At 35.8% G+C, this 23,002-nt stretch overlaps 1 protein-coding gene across 1 annotated transcript in view; it reads left to right on the top strand.

Moving 5' to 3' along the window:
* ADCY1 (adenylate cyclase 1) overlaps positions 1–23,002 on the top strand; it is a 224,060-nt gene that overhangs the window by 163,755 nt on the left and 37,303 nt on the right. The window contains exons 8-11 of the mRNA XM_044676500.1: positions 1,686–1,796; positions 13,996–14,085; positions 19,137–19,393; positions 20,714–20,840. Of these exons, the coding sequence (XP_044532435.1) occupies positions 1,686–1,796; positions 13,996–14,085; positions 19,137–19,393; positions 20,714–20,840 (585 nt within the window). The remainder of the gene's footprint in view (positions 1–1,685; positions 1,797–13,995; positions 14,086–19,136; positions 19,394–20,713; positions 20,841–23,002) is intronic.

Below are 23,002 nucleotides of genomic sequence, written 5' to 3'. Positions count from 1 at the left end.
TTGCATCCCTAGAGCTTAGCTGAGTATTTTGCACATAGTAGATCCTTAATAAATATTACCTGATTGATTGATTGAACATAAATAATGACCGAAAGTGTTTGAAAGGAAACACTATGGAAAAAACACTCCTAGCCATTCTGCTGAATGGGAGACAGTGATTAGAGGTTTGAGATGAATAAACTTGTATTGTGCCAGCATTTTCTTCTATATAATGAAATAACAGTCTTTAGTCCCAGTCATATGAGAAAATCTAGATTGAAGGAGTTCATTCAACCACTTATTAACTGTGAAGCCTCAGACAAGTTACTCTTCCCCTATGAACCATAGTTTCCTCATTTTTAGAAGAATATTACTTCTTCTAGTTACTAGGGAAGATTGTTTAGACTTTAGGGGATCAAATGAAATATTGCAGCTAAAGCACTTGATGCAATCTTAGCAGCTTGAGTGCTTTATAGAGTGCTTTTAAAGTTTGCAAAGTGCTTTACAGATATTATTTCATTTTATTTCATATTATTTCATTCACAATGATCCTTGGAGATAAAAGCTGTTGCTATCTTGATTTTACAAATCGTAGGTCTAGATCCACTTTTTAAATTATGATGATACTCTAATAGGACAGATCACAGCCTCTCCACACCTTTTATAGATGGTCTTTGTAAATTATTGTGACTGAAAACTTTTCCACTTTGTGGCCAACCTTCTGATGATTAGTTCATCCATATTTCCACTAGGCTGGGCTTTGGATAATTATCAACCAATCAATCAGTGAGTTTTTATTAAGGCCAAGGAACTTTGCAAAGCATCAGAGATACAAGTAGAAAGAATGACTGACACACACAAATGCACAGTCTTATCATTCTGTTGGCATTTCCTTTGAAAAACCAGTCATTTCATCAGTTGAGCTCAATAAGCAATTAAATGCCTATTATGGGCCATACACTATCATGGACATTGGAGATAAAAAAGATAAAAATGAAATACTCTCTTCCCTTTAGGCTAATGATTTTAATGATTTAGGCTAATGAGTAGAAAGTGTTTGGAAGGAAATACTATGGAAAGAAACACTCCTCTTTATGTTCCTGAATGGGAAGAAGTGATCAGAGGTTTAAGAGGAATAACCTCATACTCTGTTGCCAGCATTTTCATTCACATAATGAAATAGCAGCCCTTTGTCTCCAGCAGTGTGAGAAACTCCAGATTGAAGGGGTTGGTTGGGTTTTCTTTTCTTTTCTTTTCTTTTCTTTTCTTTTCTTTTCTTTTCTTTTCTTTTCTTTTCTTTTCTTTTCTTTTCTTTCCTTTCCTTTCCTTTCCTTTCCTTTTCTTTTTTTTCCTTTTAACGATTTGGTTTCCCTCTCATTGAGGTTAGAAGTCCAGTGACTACTCATGGGTCTAGTCTTACACCACTGACTGGCAAAGGAGCTTACTGATCTTGACCATTTCATCCCTCCTTAGGCAACCTAGTGCCCTTCTCCCCAGGAGTTCATCATATTGATTCCAAACTTAATTCAGATATCACCACAGCTCAGAACTGCAAAGTTCATGAGATCTGCTAGCTGCAGCCACCAGGGACCCTGGAATTAGAGACCTGTGCCACCTTGCTCCATCTTGAATTGAGTCTTAAAAGGAGTTAGGGATAAAAATATGAGTAGAGAGAATAAGATTAGAAATGTTCACATGTCTGAATCAATGCCCTAATTCATTTCCCCCCTAGGAGTATCATCGTCCTGGTTCTCCTGGTGTTCTGCATATGCTTCCTAGTGGCTTGTATTATGTATCTACATGTCACACGAGTACAGGTATACATATATTCTTTGACTTTGCATTAATTGTTTCAATGATTTCAAATTGTTGGCTAACGGGAATTAGTAGAATCTTCCCAGATTATGCATGCAATCAAATCCAAGTGGGAAGCTGAGGCAGTTATCGCTTATGTTATAGCAAAAAATACAATCATTTCAAAAGTAAAGTGATCAAAATATTCATAGAAGCAATGTTTATTCTAAAGAACTAGAAACAAAGTAGGTTTCCATTGGTTGGAAAAATAGCTAAACAAATTGTGGTACATGAACATAATGGAATAATGCAATTCCTTAAGAAATTATGAAATTCATTCAGAATTCAGAATTCAAGAATTCAGAAACGAAAGGGAAGATAAATGAACTGATATAGAGTCAAGTAAATAGAATCAGGAAGACAACATATATAACAATGTAAATGGAAAAAATGACAACAATAATGATGCAGGTGTTCTCCTCAAAGAAGCAATGAGAAAAAGCCCCTCCATCACTTCTTTGCAAAAGGGGAGGGCTGTGGTTATAGAATATTATATTTATTATCATCTTGAATTGATGTCTTCTTTAATTTTGCTAAATTGCTTTTTATTTCCTTTTCCTTTTTGGTTATAAGAAGTATTGCCAGAAAGGGAAGGACAAAGGATGTGTTCAGAAATGGAGGTGATTTTAAAAAGATATCAATATAGAAGCAGCTGGGTGGCTCACTGGATGGAGAGCCAGGTCAAGAGATGGGAGGTCCTAGGTTCAAATCTAACTTCAGACACTTCCTAGCTGTGTGACTTTGGGCAAGTCACTTAACCCCTATTGCCCATCCCTTACCACTCTTCTGCCTTAGAACCAATATACAGTATTGAGTCTAAGACAAGAAGGTAAGGGTTTTAGAAAAAGATATCAATATCGTTATAAAAGTAAGAGGATCAGACTAGGTGATTTCTAAGACTCCTTTTAGATATAAATCCTAAGATCCCTTTTTCTCTAATGACTGTCCACGCTGACCAAATTCAGAAGAGATTTCTTCTTTTCCATTTTCATTGCTCTTTGCACTTGTGGGATCCTGGAAAAGAACTGAACATATAAACCCATAGACCTCTGAAATATCTTCCTTGGCATAGTATAAAAGACACATCCTCATCTCACATAGTTTATATTTATGTTATTTCCTTTGTTGTGGGGAACTATAACATCAACTATATATACATATATATATATATGTCTAGGCTGAAATACTATATTGTATACTGTATACATACATATATTCACCTGCATATAGTTCCTTTATGATTAAGGAACTTTTCCTTGAAGTGAAAACATGTAAAAAGAATACCCCTGATGATTTTAAAGGAGTAAGCCACTGCTAGTTTAATGGAGGCCTTTGTCAAGTGAGAGACTGTAATGTTCTTGTCATAATATTATCTTTATGGACAAAAAAGCACAATTACAATTAAATGGTCTGGTGTTAGCTCAACAGATGCTTTCAATAAACACTCAACAAACACCAACATAGTTTTCTAATGTACAGTATGAGAACAAGTCAAGCTTCTGTAGCTAATCATCTTTGGTTATAGCTACCCCCAGATACTTTCAATGAAAATATACATTTATTTGAACAATCTGGGCAATTGATTTAATCATAAATGTTGTTTTTGTCAGCAAAAACCTTATTGATGTTTTTTTTCTTTCTCAATACTCAAGGCTTTTCTTTGTATATCTGCATGATTTTTTTTTCAGGTAGATGTTAACAGAGAGTCAAGGTTAAGAACCATTATGCAGTTTGAGCAGCATGCATGTTTAATCTCAGTAAATAGTAAAACTCAGCTATTCAAAAGTACTAAAGAGGGGGCAACTGGGTAGCTCAGTGGATTGAGAGACAGGCCTTTAGACGGGAGGTCCTAGGTTCAAACCTGACCTCATCCACTTCTCAGCTGTGTGACCCTGGGCAAGTCACTTGACCCCCACCCCCATTGCCTACCCTTACCACTCTTCTGCCTTGGAGCCAATACACAATATTGACTCCAAGATGAAAGGTAAGGGTTAAAAAAAGTACTCAAGATATGATATTTCACATCATCTTTAAAGACGAAAAATTTCAAGAAAATTAAAAAGCAACTGTCATGGAAAATCTACAATATTTAAAATAACTAGATAATAGATTTAGAGTTGGAAAGCATCTCAGAAGCCAACTAGTCCAACTTCCTCATTTTATAGAGAGGAAACTAAGGCCCAGAGAGACTAATTTGCCCAAGCTTATACTGTAGTGAGATCAGAGACACAATGATGAAGTCACATTATCTGTTTCCAGGTCAATGTTCTTTTTTTCCACTATATTACTGTGCCTCTGAAGACTGAGGTTTGGATTTTGTTTCTGACATTTCTTAGCCACCTGAACTGGGATGCTTTTATTTTTCTAGTCCTTAGTTTTCTGATCTTTGAAATAAAAAGATGAAACTAGGTTATCAATAAATCAAAATCAAAATCCTATGATGAAAAGAAAATCAAATCAATTTTTAAAGTTTTTGAGTGACCATTATCAATTTCCGTTAATCAATTCAACAAGTATTTATTCAGTTCTTACAATAGACAAAGCTCTGTATTAGATTAAAAAGATGAAAACTTGGTAAAGTACTACATTCTTAGTATTCCATAATGTAATCATATTTCCATATTTAAATGAAATATAATCTCTTCCATTTGGGTGATCTGTTAAGAGTAGTAGTGGTGATAGTAGCCATGGAAATGGCAGCAGTGCTCACACCAGAAGGGGAAACTAGTTTTTATGTAGCTTTTTAAGGTTTGCAAAATGCTCTCTGTTACATTACTCTTTTTATCAGCACAACATCCCTGTGAGGTAGTTGCTAATAGCATTCTTATTTTACAAAGAAGGCTACAGAGTCTCAGAGAAGTTAAATGACTTTTGGGTTGTCACATGGTTAATATCTGAGAGAAGATTCAAATTCAGGACTTTCTTGGCTCCAAGATCTACCCATTCTACTTTATTTCATCACTGAAAAATTATAACCTGTCATCAGATGCTCCTTCTGTGTGATCTTGTCCAACTTTTCCCATACATCATGCATAAAGGAGCTACCCAGTTTACTTGTCCAAGGCTTTAAGCATTATATGGGCATCAGTGCAACATTTTGGCATTTCCATCAGTTATACTTCAATCTCAATAGGTGACCCAATTTGTTTTCTGATTATGGTATATGATTGGATGTATGATGTGAAATATTTGAATAATAATAATGCCTTTATATGCATGTGAGGAACTGCAGAATAAGCCGAAGTAGATTTAGAAAAAATCTGAACAAATATTCTTAAAATAGTATTAAAATATGGGACCTCAAATGCAAAATTTACTAATTCTCATGGAAAGGGCAATGAGAATATATAGGCATTTTCAGAACACTTGATTGATTGGTCAGATTTACACAGAAATACTTTTGGAATAAGCAATAGTGAAAACTGATAATAGGTGGATACTACTGAGTTTGTTGAATGCAACCCAAATGTTCCATTGGGATAGAATCATTGAAACAACAAAGCTTTAAACATGGCATCAAAAGGTCAGGTTTTTAATGAGATATTTGAGTCACCTGACAGAACACTTAAAATGTAGTACACTTTGATGACCGTTGAACCCAGAGACATTCAAGCCAACTAATTTTTAGATTCTATTAGTTCAAAAGATCTGTGATTTCATCATTGTGACTATTCTCTCTGTTGGTACACATTACAACCTCTCCATGTCTTCTTTTCTTGAGCAATTCTTATTCATGTTGCTCCATAGTTTTTTACCTAAAGAAGAGCAACCAAAAGTGCTGGAGGCCCTCCTCTATATTATGATCACTGTTATTTAGTTATTTCAGTCTTGTCTGACTCTCTATGACCCCCATTGGGTCATAGAGAGTCAGACAAGACTGGAGTGGTTTGCCATTTCCTTCTCCAGATGAGGAAACTAAGGCAAACACAGTTAAATGACTTGTCCAGGGTAACATCCAGAGAGAGTAAGTGTCTGAGACTGGATTTGCACTTCATGAAGATGAATCTTTCTGATTCTCATCACAGTGCTTTATGCACTATGTATGCCACCTAACTATTCTCTTCTATCTTGATAGCCATATACAAACATTTATAACCAATCAGAAGTGAAAGCCCAAGTTGGCTGGTTCTTTCTATTTCATATTCTAATTGTGATCCAAGGACTCCATGGTATATGGAACCCTTGTGTACTTCCCTTGTCGATGATAATAAAGAGTCCCTTCAACCTCATGAGCTACATCTGCTTGCCTATATATATATGTGAGCAATTTGCCAATAAATTTTATCTAGAAACAACTCATAAAATCATAAAGTTTTGGAGGTGGAAGGCAGTGTGGAGATAATCTTTATCTAGGATCCTCATTTTGCAGGTAAGAAAAATGAGATTCAGTAAGATTAAAGAAGTTGCTCAGGAAGCCACAGGTAGTTAAGAGCAGAGCTGAGCCTAGAACTGCCTGACCTTGTCTGATATTTTGTACAATTCCACATTGCCTCAGGCTCTTGTCACAGAGTTGGAGATTTTGCATGAATTTGTTTTCAAAGAACTTAAGTAGACTCAGAGCAATCACCTTATTCTTTTCTAAAGATTCATATACCATCTGTTTTATCATTTGCTATAGAATTTTGTCAGGGATTAATATTCATCTTTTGTCTGCAAGTTCTCTCCTCCCTCATTCCATTACACTTCAAATTGGCATATAAATTACACATCTACATTCAGCATAGATTTATAGCTGAATGGAATGTCAGAAGACCTCTAGTACCTTATTTGATAAGTAAGGAAACAGAATCACAGAAATGACATGCCATTTCCCCAAATTCACACAGGTGGAAATGAGATTTGAACCCATCTCCTTTCCTTTTAAATCTACTATGATTTCCATTGTACTATATCACCTCCAATATCTCTCTTAAGAGTTCTCAAATGACTGAAATGAAAGGGGGTACTTCTTCTCTGTCAGTCATTATGCTAAGCACTGGGAATAAAAAATAGGACAATATGACACTTTCATTGATGGGGTGCTGGGTCAAAACATTTACCAAAAACCTATTATGTATAAAGCATTATGTATTATTGGCAGTATCTCTGTGATTGCCCCCTTAAACTTCTTTCAGCACCCCGTCAATGAACACCAACTTGACTGTCCTTATGACCAAAATATTGTGGAGATGCAAGAGGAGGACATTTAGCTCCTTTTTCATAATCAAAAACTGGCCAGTGAAAAGCCAGTGTTTTAAATACTCTGTCTCGTTCTCAGTTTATATTCAATTAACCTGTCCCATCAGAAATTCACAAATGAATTATGAGCAAAAATGAGGTATGTTTTCAGGTCACTGAAAATGGTATCACCCTTAGAATAAGCAGAGTGAAATATGATGGAATCGATTCCTGGGTCAAAGAGTGATCCCTCTCGTATACCCTCTACTTTGCTATTCTATTCATAGTGCATTGTACAATATCCTTTGTTCTATAAAAGGCAGGTGTTTTGTTCTAAAATTTAAACTGTTTCCCCAATTATACTTTATCATGCTTGTCACACTCTTGACATCCTCTTCTTAAGGCTTCCAGCACATTTCGAACACCGTTTCCTCTCAGTTTCCCATTCTGAGATGCTGACATGCCATTATTTCGGAAACTTTTAAGAATAGTGGTGGTATCATTTCTGCCTTTGTTGAGAATATGCTGAGAAGCATGTTCTCAGCAACCTACTGTGTCGATGTTTAGGTAATTGTGGGTCATGTTCCTGGGAAATTTTCCTTTTGTATATACGAGCGAAATCTCTCCTCCCCCCACCCTTTTCTCCACGGCAGCATACGCTTTTTCTGTTTATAATAAAGAACAACTTAGTAATATATGTGTTATAACAATAGGTCAAAATGGGCAATCTTAGCCATTAAAAATAAATAAATAAATAATGATAATAATAATAATAATAATAATAACAACCTTGTATTTGTATTTCACAGGATAGTGGGAAAGAGTGATTTATGGTCAGAGCACTTGGGTTCAGATATCACCTCTACTTGTTCCACCATTTTCATTCATGTCCGACTCTTGGTTGACCCATTTGGAGTTTTCTTGACAAAGATTCTGAAATAGTTTGCCATTTCCATTTCCAGCTTATTTTATAGATGTGGGACTGAGAAAGAATTAAGTAACTTGCTCAAAATGACACAAGCGTCTAAAGTCAAATATGAACTTAGATCTTCTTGACTCTGTGTCCAGAGTTCTATCAACTATGTCACTTAGTTTCCCCAAAGTAAGTGGCCAAGCGAGTAGTTACTCTGAATTTAGGCAAGTCACTTCGTCTTCCTGGGCCTCGGTTTCTTCATCTATAAAAAAGAAAAGGATGAATTAAGCTGTCTCTAAGGGACTTACCTTTTGTAAATCTTACAAACTCTAATAATATGGATGATGATAAAAAGTAGCATTTATAAAACAGTTTAGAATTTGCAAAGCACTTTCCATGTATCATCTCATTTGATTTTCAAAACAACTCTGTAAAAAGATACTATTATTAGCCCCATTTCATTGATGGGGAAACTCCCTTGGGTTAACATAACTAGTAAATATATGAGGCAGAATTTAAACTCAGGCCTTCCTGAATTTATGCTTAATGCTCTATACCACTGCATCACCTTGCTGCCTATTTCTTTGAGAAAGCTTATAGATAACTAAATCCATTCCCATTTTGCTTCTTAGACTAGGAATGTTTTAGAACTCATGATTATTAAAACTGTATCAAGAAAATATTTCTTGAAAATATAGTTTTTAAGAAGAAAATGAATCTTACTCTGTGGCCTAGATTATTTTAGGGAAATATATTGATCAGTGAATCAGAAACCATTCATCAAGCATTTCCTAGGTTCCTGTCTTCACAAACAAGAAACAGAAAATATCTTCTCTCCTCAATATGTAAGGAGAATTTGTATCATATTGTCCCTATTGTGTATCCAAAGTCATTGTGAGAGTAAAACCATTAACAGTTGTTTTTTTCCTGACCTTGTGCTTCTCTCTTTATCCTTAATTTTTATTTATTTTAATTTTTTATTTAAAAAAATTTTTAACCCTTACCTTTCATCTTGGAGTCAAAACTGTGTATTGACTCCAAGGCAGAAGAGTGGTAAGAGTAGGCAATGGGGGTTAAGTGACTTGCCCAGGGTCACACAGCTGGGAAGTGTCTGGGGCCAGATTTGAACCTAGGACCTCCCACCTCTAGGCCTGGCTCTCAATCCACTTAGTTACCGAGCTGCCCCCTATTAATTTTTATCTGACAACATATCATATTTCTCACACCATGCTAGTCTGGTCTCCTAAATTTCCCTCCTTCATTCCACAACCATCGCTCCAGCTTTATTTTAAAGTCCTTTCCATCCATCTTGTAATCAATACTGTATATTGATTCCCAGGCAAAAGAGTGATAGAGGCTAGGCAGTAAGGGGTTAAGTGACTTGCTCAGGGTCACACAGCTAGGAAGTGTCCAAGGCCAGATTTGATCCGAGGACCTCCTATCTCTAAGCCTGGCTTTCAATCCACTGAGCCACCCAGCTGCCATCTTTCCCTTTAGTTCTGAAACAAGGTTGGAATTTTTCAAAAGGAATTTATTGAGTAACTGAGAGCTTAATAATTACAAAACATAATATGGAGATTTTATTCTTCAACTGAACCACTCTTAGACTTCAGTGATACACCTCCCTACATATCCAGTTTCCCTCAGACTATAAACAAGACCTTGGAGAAATGTCTAACTGTATCAAATGAGAAAAAGCCTACCTTCATCTCTCCCAGACTTTAGAACATTTACCATATCTATGTGTCTTCTCCACATGAAGACAGCATTGAACTCAACCTTAGCATGTACAAAAGGGAATTCATCTCCCCCCCCCCAAGTCCAATATTCTTCCTGAATAGTCTATTTTTGTTTTCAGCCACGTACAACCCCTTGTGATCCATTTGAGATTTTCTTGGCAAAGATCCTAGTGATTTGCTTTTTCCATCTCCAGTTTATTTTTCCAGCAAGAAAACTGAAGTAAACAGGATTAAGTGACTTGCTCAGGATCACACACTTAGCAAGTGTCTGAGGACAGATTTGAACTCAGGGAGATGAGTATTCCTGACACCCAGCCCAGTGCTGTATCCACTGCGCCACCCCACTGACAATTTCTGTTAATCTTACCAATTTTAATTCAATCATATAAGCTCAGAACATCAGTAATTTTTAAAAATTCTTCCCTCTTCTTTGCTTCACTTCTATTCAGTCAACAATATATATATTCTCACACGGTATTTCTTTATTCTTAGACAGCTTTAATTCTTCTTTTCCATTTCTATTGCCATTTCCCTATTTTGGATCTTCATTATTTCTCTCCCAAACTATTTTAATAGCCTTCTTTTTTAAAAAACCTTTACCTTACATCTTAGAATTAATACTGTGTACCAGGACAGAAGAATGGTAAGTGCTAGTCAATGGGAATCAGGCAATTTGTCCAGGTTTCACAGTAAGGAAGTGTCTGAGTTTTAGATTTGAACCCAGGACCTCTTATCTCTAGATCTGACCCTCAATCCATTGAACTACCTACCTGCCCCATTAAATAGTCTTCTAATTGATCTTACTAGCTCTAGTCTCTCCTGCCAATTCATACTACATCCAAATGTCTCACTAATCTTCTCAAAGCACCGCTCTGATAATGTGACTTCAACGTCCAACACCTGTACTGGCTCTCCATGGCCGTTTGAACCATACCCAAGTGCCTCACTGTTCTTGTACGTGTCTGGCATGTTTGAGCCAAACTAGATTATTTCAAGACCTGTCACTGAGTCTGTATAACAGGTTCTTAATAACTGATGTTCTAGAATTATTCCTCCCTCTAAAATTCTTCTGGTATGCTCCACTGTATGTGTTGATCTTTCATATGAGTATTTTTAGAAATACAACTCTTTACCAACCAAGATCTAGGGCTTGATAACCAGGTCATTGGCCCCCAAAGTCAACATACTTCAAAGTAGACCTCATAAAGATACAAAATTAAAATAGCCTCTGGTGACTTTAGCTATGCAGGACAAACTATAGAGGAAAATACGATCATTTTGTAAAGAGAAAGCTTCAGATTTCCTAAAAATTGATTCGTTTTTACTTTAAAAGAAAATACTAAAGGTTGATTTGAAATATAGGAAGTTAGGGTTTATCTAATCCAAAACAAAAGGGAAAATTTGAAAGCATTTTCTAAGAACATTATATTGTACAAAGATCAACTGTGAAAGACGACTCTCAGCAATGCAATGATCTGGGATGTTTTTAAAGGACTATTACAAGAAATGCTATCCACCTCCAGAGAAGGGGTTGTTGTCAGATGCAGATCAAAGCATAGTCACTTCCACCCTACCTTATTTACAGTTTTATTTGGGGGTTTTGGTTTCATATGAGTATTCTCTTATAACAATGACCAGTATGAAAATATGTTTTGCATGATAATACATGTATAATCCAGATCAAATTACTTACCATCTCTGAAAGGGGGAGGAGAGAGAGGAGACAATGCAGATCTTATTATTTCAGAAAATATATGTAGAAAATTGTTATTGCATGTCATTGGGAAAATAAAATCTTGAGTAAAAAAGAAAGCATTTTCTAAAGTAATTTTAATGTTTTAAAAATTAATAACTTTTTTATATCATCTCTGTTTCTGATGTTCCTTTCCATGGGTCCTCCAAAGAACTATTATTTATAACCAAGAGAAAAAATAAAGCCATTGAATTTATTTGTGTGTTTTAAACCCTTATCTTCCATCTTGTGTTTTGATTACAATGCAGAAGAGCAATAAGGTCTAAGGAGTGAGAGTAAAGTAACTTGTTGATGGTCATACACTTAGGAAATGTCTGTGGCCAGATTTAAACCCAGAACCTTCTGTTTCTAGACTAGGCTCTCAATCCACTGAACTACCTAATTGTCACCAGCGATTAAAATTTCAAAGAAAGAAGCAAAAGTAGAAATCTAAATGTGATTTTGGATTATTTTTCAAGTAGCATTTCCTTTTCCTTTCCAAAAGATTATTTTTCTCCTCTCATATCTAAACTCTAGTTTCTGTAGGTTGAAAGACATAAAAATAGAAAGCTTGAGAAGTTTTAGTTAAGAATAGTGAAAGATATTAAAAGTCTGAGCATTTTGCAATTTACCCTACTCTTATTCCATTCTCAATATTCATACTTAGATTGTTTTTCATCTAAAGCAGATGTTTTTAAAATCTCTGTGTCTATGCGTGTGTGCATTTGTGTGTATATAATAAATTGCTTTTGGCAGTTTGGTGAAGCCTATGGACTCCTTTTCAAAATAATATTTTTAAATGTATGAAATAAAATACATAGTATTATAAAAGAAACCAATACTATGGAAATACAATTTCTGAAATATGCTTTAAAAAATTTGCAGATGCCTAGTTAAGAATTCTAAAGCTCCTGTTGCCAGGATTGATTTTCTCTTGCCCTAGATGAGGAATAGATGCAACTTAGGCTATCAGTATTAAAATTTCTTGCCTTGTAATTAAAAAAATTACATTGCATTTAGAGACTGAGAGGTTGGGTTGAATTTCAGCATTGAAGCTGCCCATCTATATGACACAAGAAATTCACTACATTCTCTGAAACTATTTCCTTAGGTGTAATATTATGGAGTTGGCCAAAGAAGTCAAAGATGGAAATAAAAGGCCAATATGACAAAATGTGATTCATTGGAGAAGGAAATGGCAAATCATTCCAAACTTTTGCCTAATCTCCCCCCCCCAAAAAAAAAAACCCATGGGCATTATCAGCTTAGCATGCTATGTGTGATCTATGGGAATCCAAAGAGTCAGACATGACTGAACAATGGCAATCTATCAAAACAATCATAGCAGAAGTTTTATGGGATCAAAGAATTGCATATAAATCTGGTGCACATACAGAATGCTCAAATGCAAAACAAAACAAAATGTGCTGCATTTTCTCCTTTTGGTCTTCTTCCTGGCTCTCAAATGTCAAAACCGTGCTTTCTGTCTTACCCTGGATTTTCCCTCAGCAACCTAGAATATCAAACCATCCCTTTACCTTTTCAATTTGGAATATCTTTCTGTAAGATCTGTCCCCTTTCCCATTGGGGAGTTCTCCTTGGGTCTTCCATTTTGTGGTCCTCATTCCGCTCCTGACCTTGACTTTATAACCATACTTCTACATCTGGTGACAAACACATGATTGACGTGCCGGCTCCTCTACATGTTGGCTTCTTTCCAGAGTCTTTTTCATGCTTCAAGGAATTCTCTGTGAGGAGAATCTAGAACATTCTTTCTTTTCTATATTCTCTCTAAGCTGGAAATCTGGACCTGGAGATCTCTCTTCACTCAAGCTCTTGCTAACTTTGTCCCTCACACAATTACAGATCATTGAGTAATCATTCTCCAACAATGAGTAAATGTAAATGTAAATGGGCTTTGAGCCTCTGGTTACAAATATAGTGGACTATTATTTTGCCATAAGAAATGATAGGGAATTATTAGAAGATATATATGGTATGTTTCAAAGGAAAATAAGCAGAACCAAGAGAACAATATGTACAATAACAAGTGTAAATAGAAAGCTCACCAAAAGGAAACTGAATTTTGAGTTTAAAAGGCAAATAACAAAGATCCATGAGAAGAGTATTGCTCAAAGAAGAAACACAAAGGACTACTGATACTGATGTAGAATATCATAGACATTATCAAATGAATTTTTTTCAAATAACAAATGTACTTGCCTAATTGTTTTCTTGTCACAAGAAAGAGTATATTCTAGGAAGGGGTGGTACAAGCAGGAATGATAAAGACAAAGTGTAATGGCAAAAGATATCAATGAAGCATATTTCTGAAGGTCACACACAAGATAGAATGTGGAAGACCTAGAATTTGAATGCTGCTCCTCCATCTGTAAGGATATTCTTTCCAAGATGCCACATTGTTGTTTTCAAAAGTATGTCCTTAAAAATGAGAATTATAAACAAGAGTATACTTAGAAAGTTGTATGTTACATAATGAGGGAGCAACTAGGCAGAAAGATGTGAGATTCAAAATTCCTTATATTTATTCATTTATGGAATATTTTAAAATGTGATTAAAATAATGTTTGTTAAGAGTAACAGTGTTTTTGTTTGTTTAGTGTTTTCCAGGGTGCCTGACAATTCAAATTCGTACTGTTTTATGTGTTTTCATCGTAATTTTAATTTACTCTGTGGCTCAAGGATGTGTGGTGAGTATGTAATATTGTAATATAAAGACAGAATTTCAGCAATGTTGTTATAAATGGTATTGCATATTTTCACCAACTCTTCAAACCTAACTCTAGTCAGACCTCTAAAGAGGTAGATTTTAAACTTGAATTTAGTGTTAAAAGATGGAAAAATACATACTCCCAATGCCTTATTTTCATAAATTTATTTTGACTCCTAATTTCTTCCAATTTCTGCCCCTTGACCTCCTAAACAATGCTGTACATTTGGAACTACCTATGTAGGCCTACCTAAATTTCTAGGGAAAAAAATTTTAAACTTTCATCTTCCATCTCAGAATCAATATTGTATATTAGGTAGAAGGCCTAAGTGATATGGCTTAAGTGACTCTCCCAGGGTCACAGAGCTAGGAAGTTTCAGAGGCCAGATTTAAACCTAGGACCTCCAGTTTCTAAGCCTGGCTTTCAATCCACTGAGCCACCCAGCTGCCCACAAGAATATTTTTCGAAGGATACATCTTCCTTCTATGTATATATACAGTAAGCTCTGAATTCAGCAAAACTAAGGAAAGGAATGACTGTTTAGTAAAATATACTTATTCATAAAGAATTGCCATTAATATCATGGGTAGATGACCAGTTTTCAAGGAATTAAAATGAAAATACACTCAAGGCTAAAACTATCCTCAACATATATTAATATGATATGATAGTTTAGAAGGTACTTCCAGAGTTTAAAAGATATCACTCGAAACATCAATGAAAACAAACCGGCTAAGTTGTTTCTGTTTAGGGATTGGAAGTCAGAAAACCTAAATTCAAATCTTGCCTCAAGGATATACTAGCTGTGTTATCCTGGGCAAGTTATAACCCTTCAGCCTTAGTTGCTTTATCTGTAGAACAGGAATAATTGATAGCTTTATATAATGCTTTAAAATTTGCAATAATCCTATGAGGTCTAGAAGTTGCTACTATCATCCTCCTCCTTATCATCATCATTGCTCCATTACACCATGATGTATCAATGAGTAGGAAGATGAGAAAAAAATATTCTCCTCATTTTAACTGAATATTGGCAGGAATTTCACTTTTTTCCTTTCCATATTGAGGAATGTGTGTTTAAACATTTGTGCCTTTGTGTTTAAAACATAAATACAAGGGCAGCTAGGTGGCTCAGTGAATTGAGATCCAGGTCCACAGAGGGGAAGTCTTGGGTTTGAATTTGGTCTCAGACACTTCCAAGCTGTGTGACCCTGGGCAAGTCACTTAACTCCCATTGTCTAGCCCATACAGATCTTCTGCCTTGGAACCAATACTCAGTATTGATTCTAAGATGGGAGGTAAAGGTTTAACACACACACACACACACACAGAGAGAGAGAGAGAGAGAGAGAGAGAGAGAGAGAGAGAGAGAGAGAGAGAGAGCTCTAATCCTAACTCTTGAAAGGAGAAAAGGGGAAGAGAATAAGCCTTTGTTGAGTATCTACTAGGTATCAGACACTGGTCAAAGTTCTTTATACATAGCTTGTTCATTTGAGCCCGATAACAGCCCTGGGAGGTAGATGCTATTAGGAATTCCCATTTCACAGTTAAAGAAACTGAAGCAAGCAAAGATTAAATGAATTCCCCAGGATCAAATAGCTAATGTTTGAAGGTATTTTCAAATTCAGATCTTCCTGACAGCAAGCCTAGCATTCTGTCCATTGTGCCACCTACCTTTAGTGAAAGGAGCTAAGTCTGCATATTAATATATTGAACATTAGGTGATGTAGTTGAATTGTTCCCTAACTTTTGAGTATCCCTTACTAGGACAAAATTTTAATTCTCTAAAGAACTTTAAAGCATATTCCTGCCCAATTTTTGATGATTAGAAGCAGCTGTGATTTATTCAAAAGGGCTCTGCACAGTTAGAAATCTAGATTCTAATCCTGGCTCTGCCACTAACTAGTTTTATGGCCACAGGCAAATCATTCGATGTCTTTGAGCCTCAGTTTCCTCATCTGAAAAATGATGGAGTAGGAGTTCTTGGTGGTCTCTTTTGACTCTAGAGTTGAGACTGTATTTAGTTAATGTTTTACCATTTGAAGCACCTTCAGATTCTTGTCAAAATAACTTTGCTTCTCTCCCTGATATCAATAGCATAGTCAGAAAGACTGGGGTTCAAATCTGGCTTCAGACACTTACTAGCTGTGTGATTCTGGCCAAGTTACTTAATTCTGTTTGCTTGAGTTTCTTCATCTATAAAATGGAGATTATAATACACTTTCTTCTCAGGGTTGTTGTGAGGTTCAAATACAATTATGTCTGCAAAACACTTAGCACAGTGCCGAATACCTAGTAGGCACTTAATAAATACTGATTTGGGGAATTTTTTAAGTTCGTGAATCCTGTCAGTAATATTGTGGATGAAGTCATCCGGCTACATGTCAACACAAATACTATAGCCTCTCTGCTTTAGTGTAGAGTCAGTTTCAGTCTGCATTTTTTGTAGTCCTCCAAAACAATGAATATCGCTAAAAGTTACAAGGTTAGGTAAAAGTCACAAGTTTTATTTCAAATTCATTTTGCTCCTCTCTCCGGGGCTGTAAGCAAGGCATATTTCCATGCCATGTAGTCTGCAACTTTAAAATGATTTATTCATTTCCTTTGTTGTCACCTTCCTCCCAACAACCTTCAATTTGCTTAAATCTCATCAAATATCTTGAGTTCCTCTATGAAAGTAAATAATATAAATAAAAGTAAATTAAAATCTGGGGTTCTTTCACTGGAGGTTAGATGTCTGGAAATTACATTTTATGCTAAAGCTTTAATAAAATATTAATCCCTACTTCAAAGTGTTTTTTAATGGCATAGTTTCAGTTACACTATGGGCCAGAATCTGTCTCTAAGCATATGTGGATGTGCATATCAACTACATAGGACTTATTATAATTCAGAAAACCTCTGATATGGGTGTCATACTTAGTCCCCTATCACAAGCATTAGTATAGTTCATTCTTTATGCATATCCTTTTTTCTTGTTCTAAAATTGGATTAACTTGACAGTAAAGAGATATAAAAGTTGGGGATGTGTCAGTCACGTTTTTAAAAAATGATTTAGATCTTTACATGCTCAAATAGCATCAGTGAGGTAAACACAAAAACTGTATCTGCTAAAAGTCTAGAAAAGTGAACAAAGTGAAAAAATATGCGAGGAAATAATGATTGACATTCACATAGTATCTCAAGGTCTCCAAAGGGCTTCCCTTACAATGACCATGTGAGACAAATAAGTAATAAAAGTGTTATTGCCTTTATTTTATATATATATATATATATATATTATGTATTTGTTTATAGGATAGGATGATATATAAGTATGTTACATATAACATATTATATAACTATATTTTATATATGGCGAAACAGTTTCAGAGGGATCAAGTTGTAGCCTAGGGGTTACACAGGAAGTAAATGTCTAATCCAGGATTCAAACTTGAGTCCTTAATTAATCCAATTCCTGTGTTTTTATTATAGAACATTACCGTATTATGAAAATAATTTTCTATCTTCATGAAAGGCAGAAGAACCAGTTAACTGATTACCTTTTTAGATTTTTCAACCCATTATTTTTGCAGAATCTCAGGGGCACAATTTCCACCCTTATTGTCCTGTGGGACAGCAGGGTTATAAATGGAGCAGTAATTAGGGTGAAGTGTCTAGCATTCACCAAATGACTCTAACATTAAGTTGGGGAATTCACTTTTTTCCCCAAGGAGGTCTTCCACCTCAGGGTCCTCTGGTACCATCACAGTGCGGGAGTGTTGTCTTCCATATTTCTGCCCCTCTCCTGGGACTTACCGTCCCCACATGACTGTACCCTAAACTAATCTCTTCCTAGGGGTTGACCATGTTTCAATTTTGGAACTGGAAAATTTAATAGAACTGGAGATCCTCTTTCTAGGTAGGAAAGTACCTGACCAGGGAAAATATCCTCTGTGCACTGTATTCTCCTCTCACTGAATTTGCCCCTAGGTCCCAGAATTCCTGGTTAATGCTCCATTACTAGAGGGCAGTAATATGTAATATGATATACAGATGTCCACACATGTATGTGTACACACAATATACATATACATAATTACACACATCTAAAGAAAGAATTGGAGGTTTAAACAAGAAAAGGAGACAACTTTATTAGAACAATGAAATTTTTGTCCCCCAAAGAGCCATTTTAGGATCCCTAGAAAGAGATTGATTTAGGGTACGATTGTGTGGGGATGGTACTTCCCAGAAGAGGGACAAAAACATGAAAGACAACATCTCAATAACGCCTCCTAAAGGAATAATGCACAATGTATCTTTGTAGTGAATCTTCTCACAGATCATCTCTGTGAGTTGTAGGATAAATAAGGGAATTCAGAAGTTGTAGATTCTGCCTTATTTAGCCTCTGGTGGAAAGATAGAGAGTGAGAGAGAGCTAATTGCTACTGTGGCTTTCATGTAGGAAGCTAATCGAATTCTATGCTCTAAGTGTGTCCCAGAAGTAGGACAGATTTGACTGAGTTAGAAAGGGCATCTGTTGTCGATACTTGTTACAGAGAAGCAGGAAACTAGCAATACTGTGTAATGTGTATTTCTATTTATGTGGAGGAGTGTATGTGTTGGGAGGGACCTACTATAAGAAGAATTCTATAACTCTGAAACATTGAGAAAAATAAATCTATCTGAACCTCAGTTTCCTGATCTCTAAAATGAGAATGATAATATTTACATTGTGTGCCTCTCCTGTTATTGAGAGAGAAGTCCTTTGTGAACCTTGAAGTACTAGATAAATATGAGCTATTATTATTTTCACATCATCTTTAAAATATGGATGATATACAAGCTTACTGAATTATTTTAAGCCTCAAATGAGATGATACATACAAAATTCATCGTAACCACATAAAGTATGAGCTTTGTAAATGATCAGTCCATGCCTTTTGTAAATTAAAAATATTTCAACTGGGGCTATGTTTGATAGTGTGTGTTCAAAATAGATTACTTTAAAAGGTTTTCTTTTCTATGCCCCTTTCTTCCTACTCTCCCAGGTGGGCTGCATGCCTTGGTCATGGAACACTAATTCCAGCAGCTCCTTAGTGATCATTTCTTCTGGAGGAATGAATAAGACAAGGAATGTGCTGCCCTGTGACACAGCTCATCACGCATTCCTTTCCTGCATTGTGGGGACTTTGACTCTGGCAATATTTCTCCGTGTCTCTTCATTGCCAAAAATGATCCTTCTCTTTTTAGTTACAGTCTTATATATACTTGTTTTGGAACTCAGTGGATATAGAAAAGCAGTAGGGTAAGTGAACTTGAATGGAATATCACTAAGTGGGTCTATAAAAGTCCCTTTGGAGAGTATCTGCCATTTGCCAAATAATTCCAATGTACTTTCAACTCTCAAGACAGTGGTATTTAAAAAAAATCAGCTCTAAATTCTCTCCCCCAGCCTCTCCCCATCCCACCAGCACTTAGAAAACAAGAAAAACAAAATCCATTACAAACATGTAGAGTTGAGCAAAACAAATTCCCATGCTAAATATGTTCTTTCCCACATCCCCCAATTGATTTTTGCCTCATTATAAACTCTGAGTTTGTCATCTTTCCATTTGGAAGTTGGTTCTATGTTCCATCATGAGTCCTCTGAATTAAGGTTGATCATTGAATTGATCAGAATTTCCAAGTCTTCCAGCTAAGAATTTTCATCAATGTAGGTAGTACCCAAAATTCCAAAGGACTAATAATGAAGCAGGTTTTCCATCTCTGTCAAAGAAGTGATGGACTTAGGGTGAAAAATGAGAAATTTATGTCTTGGACATGACTGATGCATAAATTTGTTTTGCTTGACTACACATATTTGTTACAAAGCTTTTTGTTTTTTATGTTCTCCTTCTAGTGGAAAGGGAAGGAAGGAAGACAAAGAGCATATAAATTTTTGTTTAGTGAAAAAAAATTTTAAATAGAAAAAGACACAATGGCTTTGTTGTTAGACTTGTGTTATCCTTAGGGAAGTATACTTCAGGAAAGAAAATCAAGAGTATTTTTTCAGTACATTGAATGCTCTTAAAATAATCTGAAATATTGATAACAAAAAATATATTCTCAAAGGCTGAAATTTCTTTATTAAAATGTACATATTTTATTGTCTTTTACATGTATGCCTAATTGTATATAGCATTTTAAAGACAAATACAGTTTTCAAAACGCAATCAATCAGCTTGGTGGTCTCTTCTATTGTTACTAATATATTCTAAATTCTAAAAGAATAAACCAGTGTCCTAAAGAACTTAACAGAGTTCCTGGTATGTAGTAGTTACTTAATAAATTTTTCTGACTCACTAACCAAAGTTTTAGGCATTAAAAAATTTTAAACCAGGATATATCCTTTCAAAAACAAAACGATCTCAATCTAAACATGACAAAACTGTCAAATCGGTGAATCACTGAACATGAAAACACTGAAATCCTAGAATTAAGGAGAATTAATTCTGTTCTATGATAGGAATAGCTATCTCCAAAATGATTACACTTGTGATATTTTTCAAAGAAGTTTCTTTTACATTAAGCTAAAATATTGACTTCTGTGACTGATTACTTATTTGAGCTTGTCTTTTCTTCTAAGGGGTGGCACCTTTTACCTCCGTGGTTATGAACCCATATTGGCTATTTTGCTGTTTTCCTGTGCTCTGGCCCTTCATGCCAGGCAGGTGGACTTGAAGTTACGTCTGGATTACCTGTGGGCTGTACAGGTAAGAATCTCCTTTTCCTTTCCTTAGAAGTGTTGTATATTACAAAACCATTTGTTAAAAACTTAGTTAAGAAGAACAATAATTGTCTTCATATGAGCAAAAACCATTAACACAAAAAAAGAAAATAGATATAAAGTAAAACAAAAATGATCCTAGCCCTTAAGAAGCTGACATTCTAACAGAGACAACATATAAATAACTAGGTACCTACAAGATATATACAGAGTATATGGAAAGTAATATGACACTAGTAGCCAGGGGGACCAGGAAAGGCTTCCTGCAAAGGGTAAAATTTGAGCTGAGTCATTAAGGAAACTAAGAAAACTAAGAGGCAGCAGTAGTAAGGGGCTAGAGCTGTGTTGGCAATCCTATGGCATACATTCCAGAAGGGGCTTCTCCCTTCCAACTCTCCACTACGCTTGAGGAAATATCTCACATCACCCTCCCCTCTGCCCAGCAGTCCAATGGTAGTGCTTCCTCTCTCCTCTGTCTGGAGTAAGAGGGTGGCTCACATGTGGCATGAGGGTTGCAGTTTGGGCATTCTGTCTCTAAAAGGTTCACTATCACTGGGCTAGTGTATTCCAAGCATGAGGGATAGTCAAAGTAAAGACACTCAAATGGAAGTGGTTTTGTCTCATTTAAGGAAGAGCAAGAAAGCAAGTGTAGCTGACTGGAGAAGGTGTGGAGTGGAGTGAGATAATAAAAAACTATAAAGGTAGGAAGGCACTAGGTTATGAAGGATGTTAAAGCCTAAAATGAAGAACTTGATAATTGGTCCTGGAGGTAATAAGGAAACACTGGAACTCACTGAGAGAAAATGATGTAGTGAATGAAATTCATACTTTAGAAAAATAACATTGGCAGAACTGCACAAGGAATGAATTGGAACATAGAGAGCCTCGAGGAAGTGAAATCAAGTAGAAGGCATTTCCCTGTCCAGACAAGAGGTGATGAAGGCTAGAACTCAAGTGGTGTGGTACCTGTTTTCATAGAGAGATGGGAAAAGGGACAATTCAAGGATGACACTGAGATTGTAAGCTTGAGTGACTGGGAAGATGAGCTATTATCATTAGGCTGAATGTAATAGAATGACTATCTGTGGGCAGCAAGGTGGCACAAAGGATAGAGTGCCAGTCCTGGAATCAGGACCAGAGCTTAAATTTGGCCTCAGATACTTACTAGTTCTGAGAACCTGGGCAAGTAATTTCATTCTGTTTGCCTCAGTTTTCTCATCTGTAAAATGAGGTGGAGAAGGAAATGACGAACCACTCCACAATCTTTGAAAACCTTAAATGGAGTCACCAAGAGTTATACATGACTGAAAAACAACTATATATGTGTGGTTTTTGGTGTGTGTATGTATATGTATATAATTTGCATAGCTACCTGCCAAAAACATAATAGTGTTCTTAATAACCTGAGCAAAAACATGAGTCTATAGACTTTGCCCACGCATAGTTTCCATTTGCACTACAGACAACATCAAAATGTGGACATGTGTAGGCTGTCAGAATGTCCTAACCTATTGCTAAATTCCCAGTCCAAATACTTGTCTGGTTAATGATTTCTTGAGATTTGATGAGAGGTTAAAAATATATAAATAGATGTTTATATAATTGCCATCTCAACCTTAAACCAAAAGACTAGGGATTTTTTTTCTGATATCATTATCCTTGAAAGTCCCTAATTATATTATGTAGCTATCTGGTGGCCCTTAATGGGGAATTCTTATTAATGCAATGCAAACGTGTATAATGTGAATGCATTAACCAGTTCTTACAGTTTCAACTCTTAAAATTCAATGACTTTTGAAGTCCCATGACTTCATGCTATGAGCAAACCTTGGCTAGTCTGACAAAACTGGAAAGATATAGAACCTCTGTGTTGCACAATGGCTAGAGCAACAGACTTGGAATCAGGTTAATCTGAGTTCAAATCTATTCTTCAACACTTCATAGCTGTGTGACCCTAAGTAAATCATTTAACTGTGTCTAACCTCAGTTTCCTGACCTGTAAAATGGAGATGATAATAATAGCATCTATCTCATATGACTGTGAGCTATATGCTAACATTAGCCATTTATTAACCATAAAGTGCTATATAAAAACTAAGTGTCATTAATATTAACATGGCCCTGGTGATGGGTTGTCTGTCAACAGAT

The sequence above is a fragment of the Gracilinanus agilis genome, chromosome 1 (assembly GCF_016433145.1).
Source record: "Gracilinanus agilis isolate LMUSP501 chromosome 1, AgileGrace, whole genome shotgun sequence".
In the NCBI taxonomy this organism is placed as follows: Eukaryota; Metazoa; Chordata; class Mammalia; order Didelphimorphia; family Didelphidae; genus Gracilinanus; species Gracilinanus agilis.
This window is presented reverse-complemented; position numbering and strand designations above follow the sequence as displayed.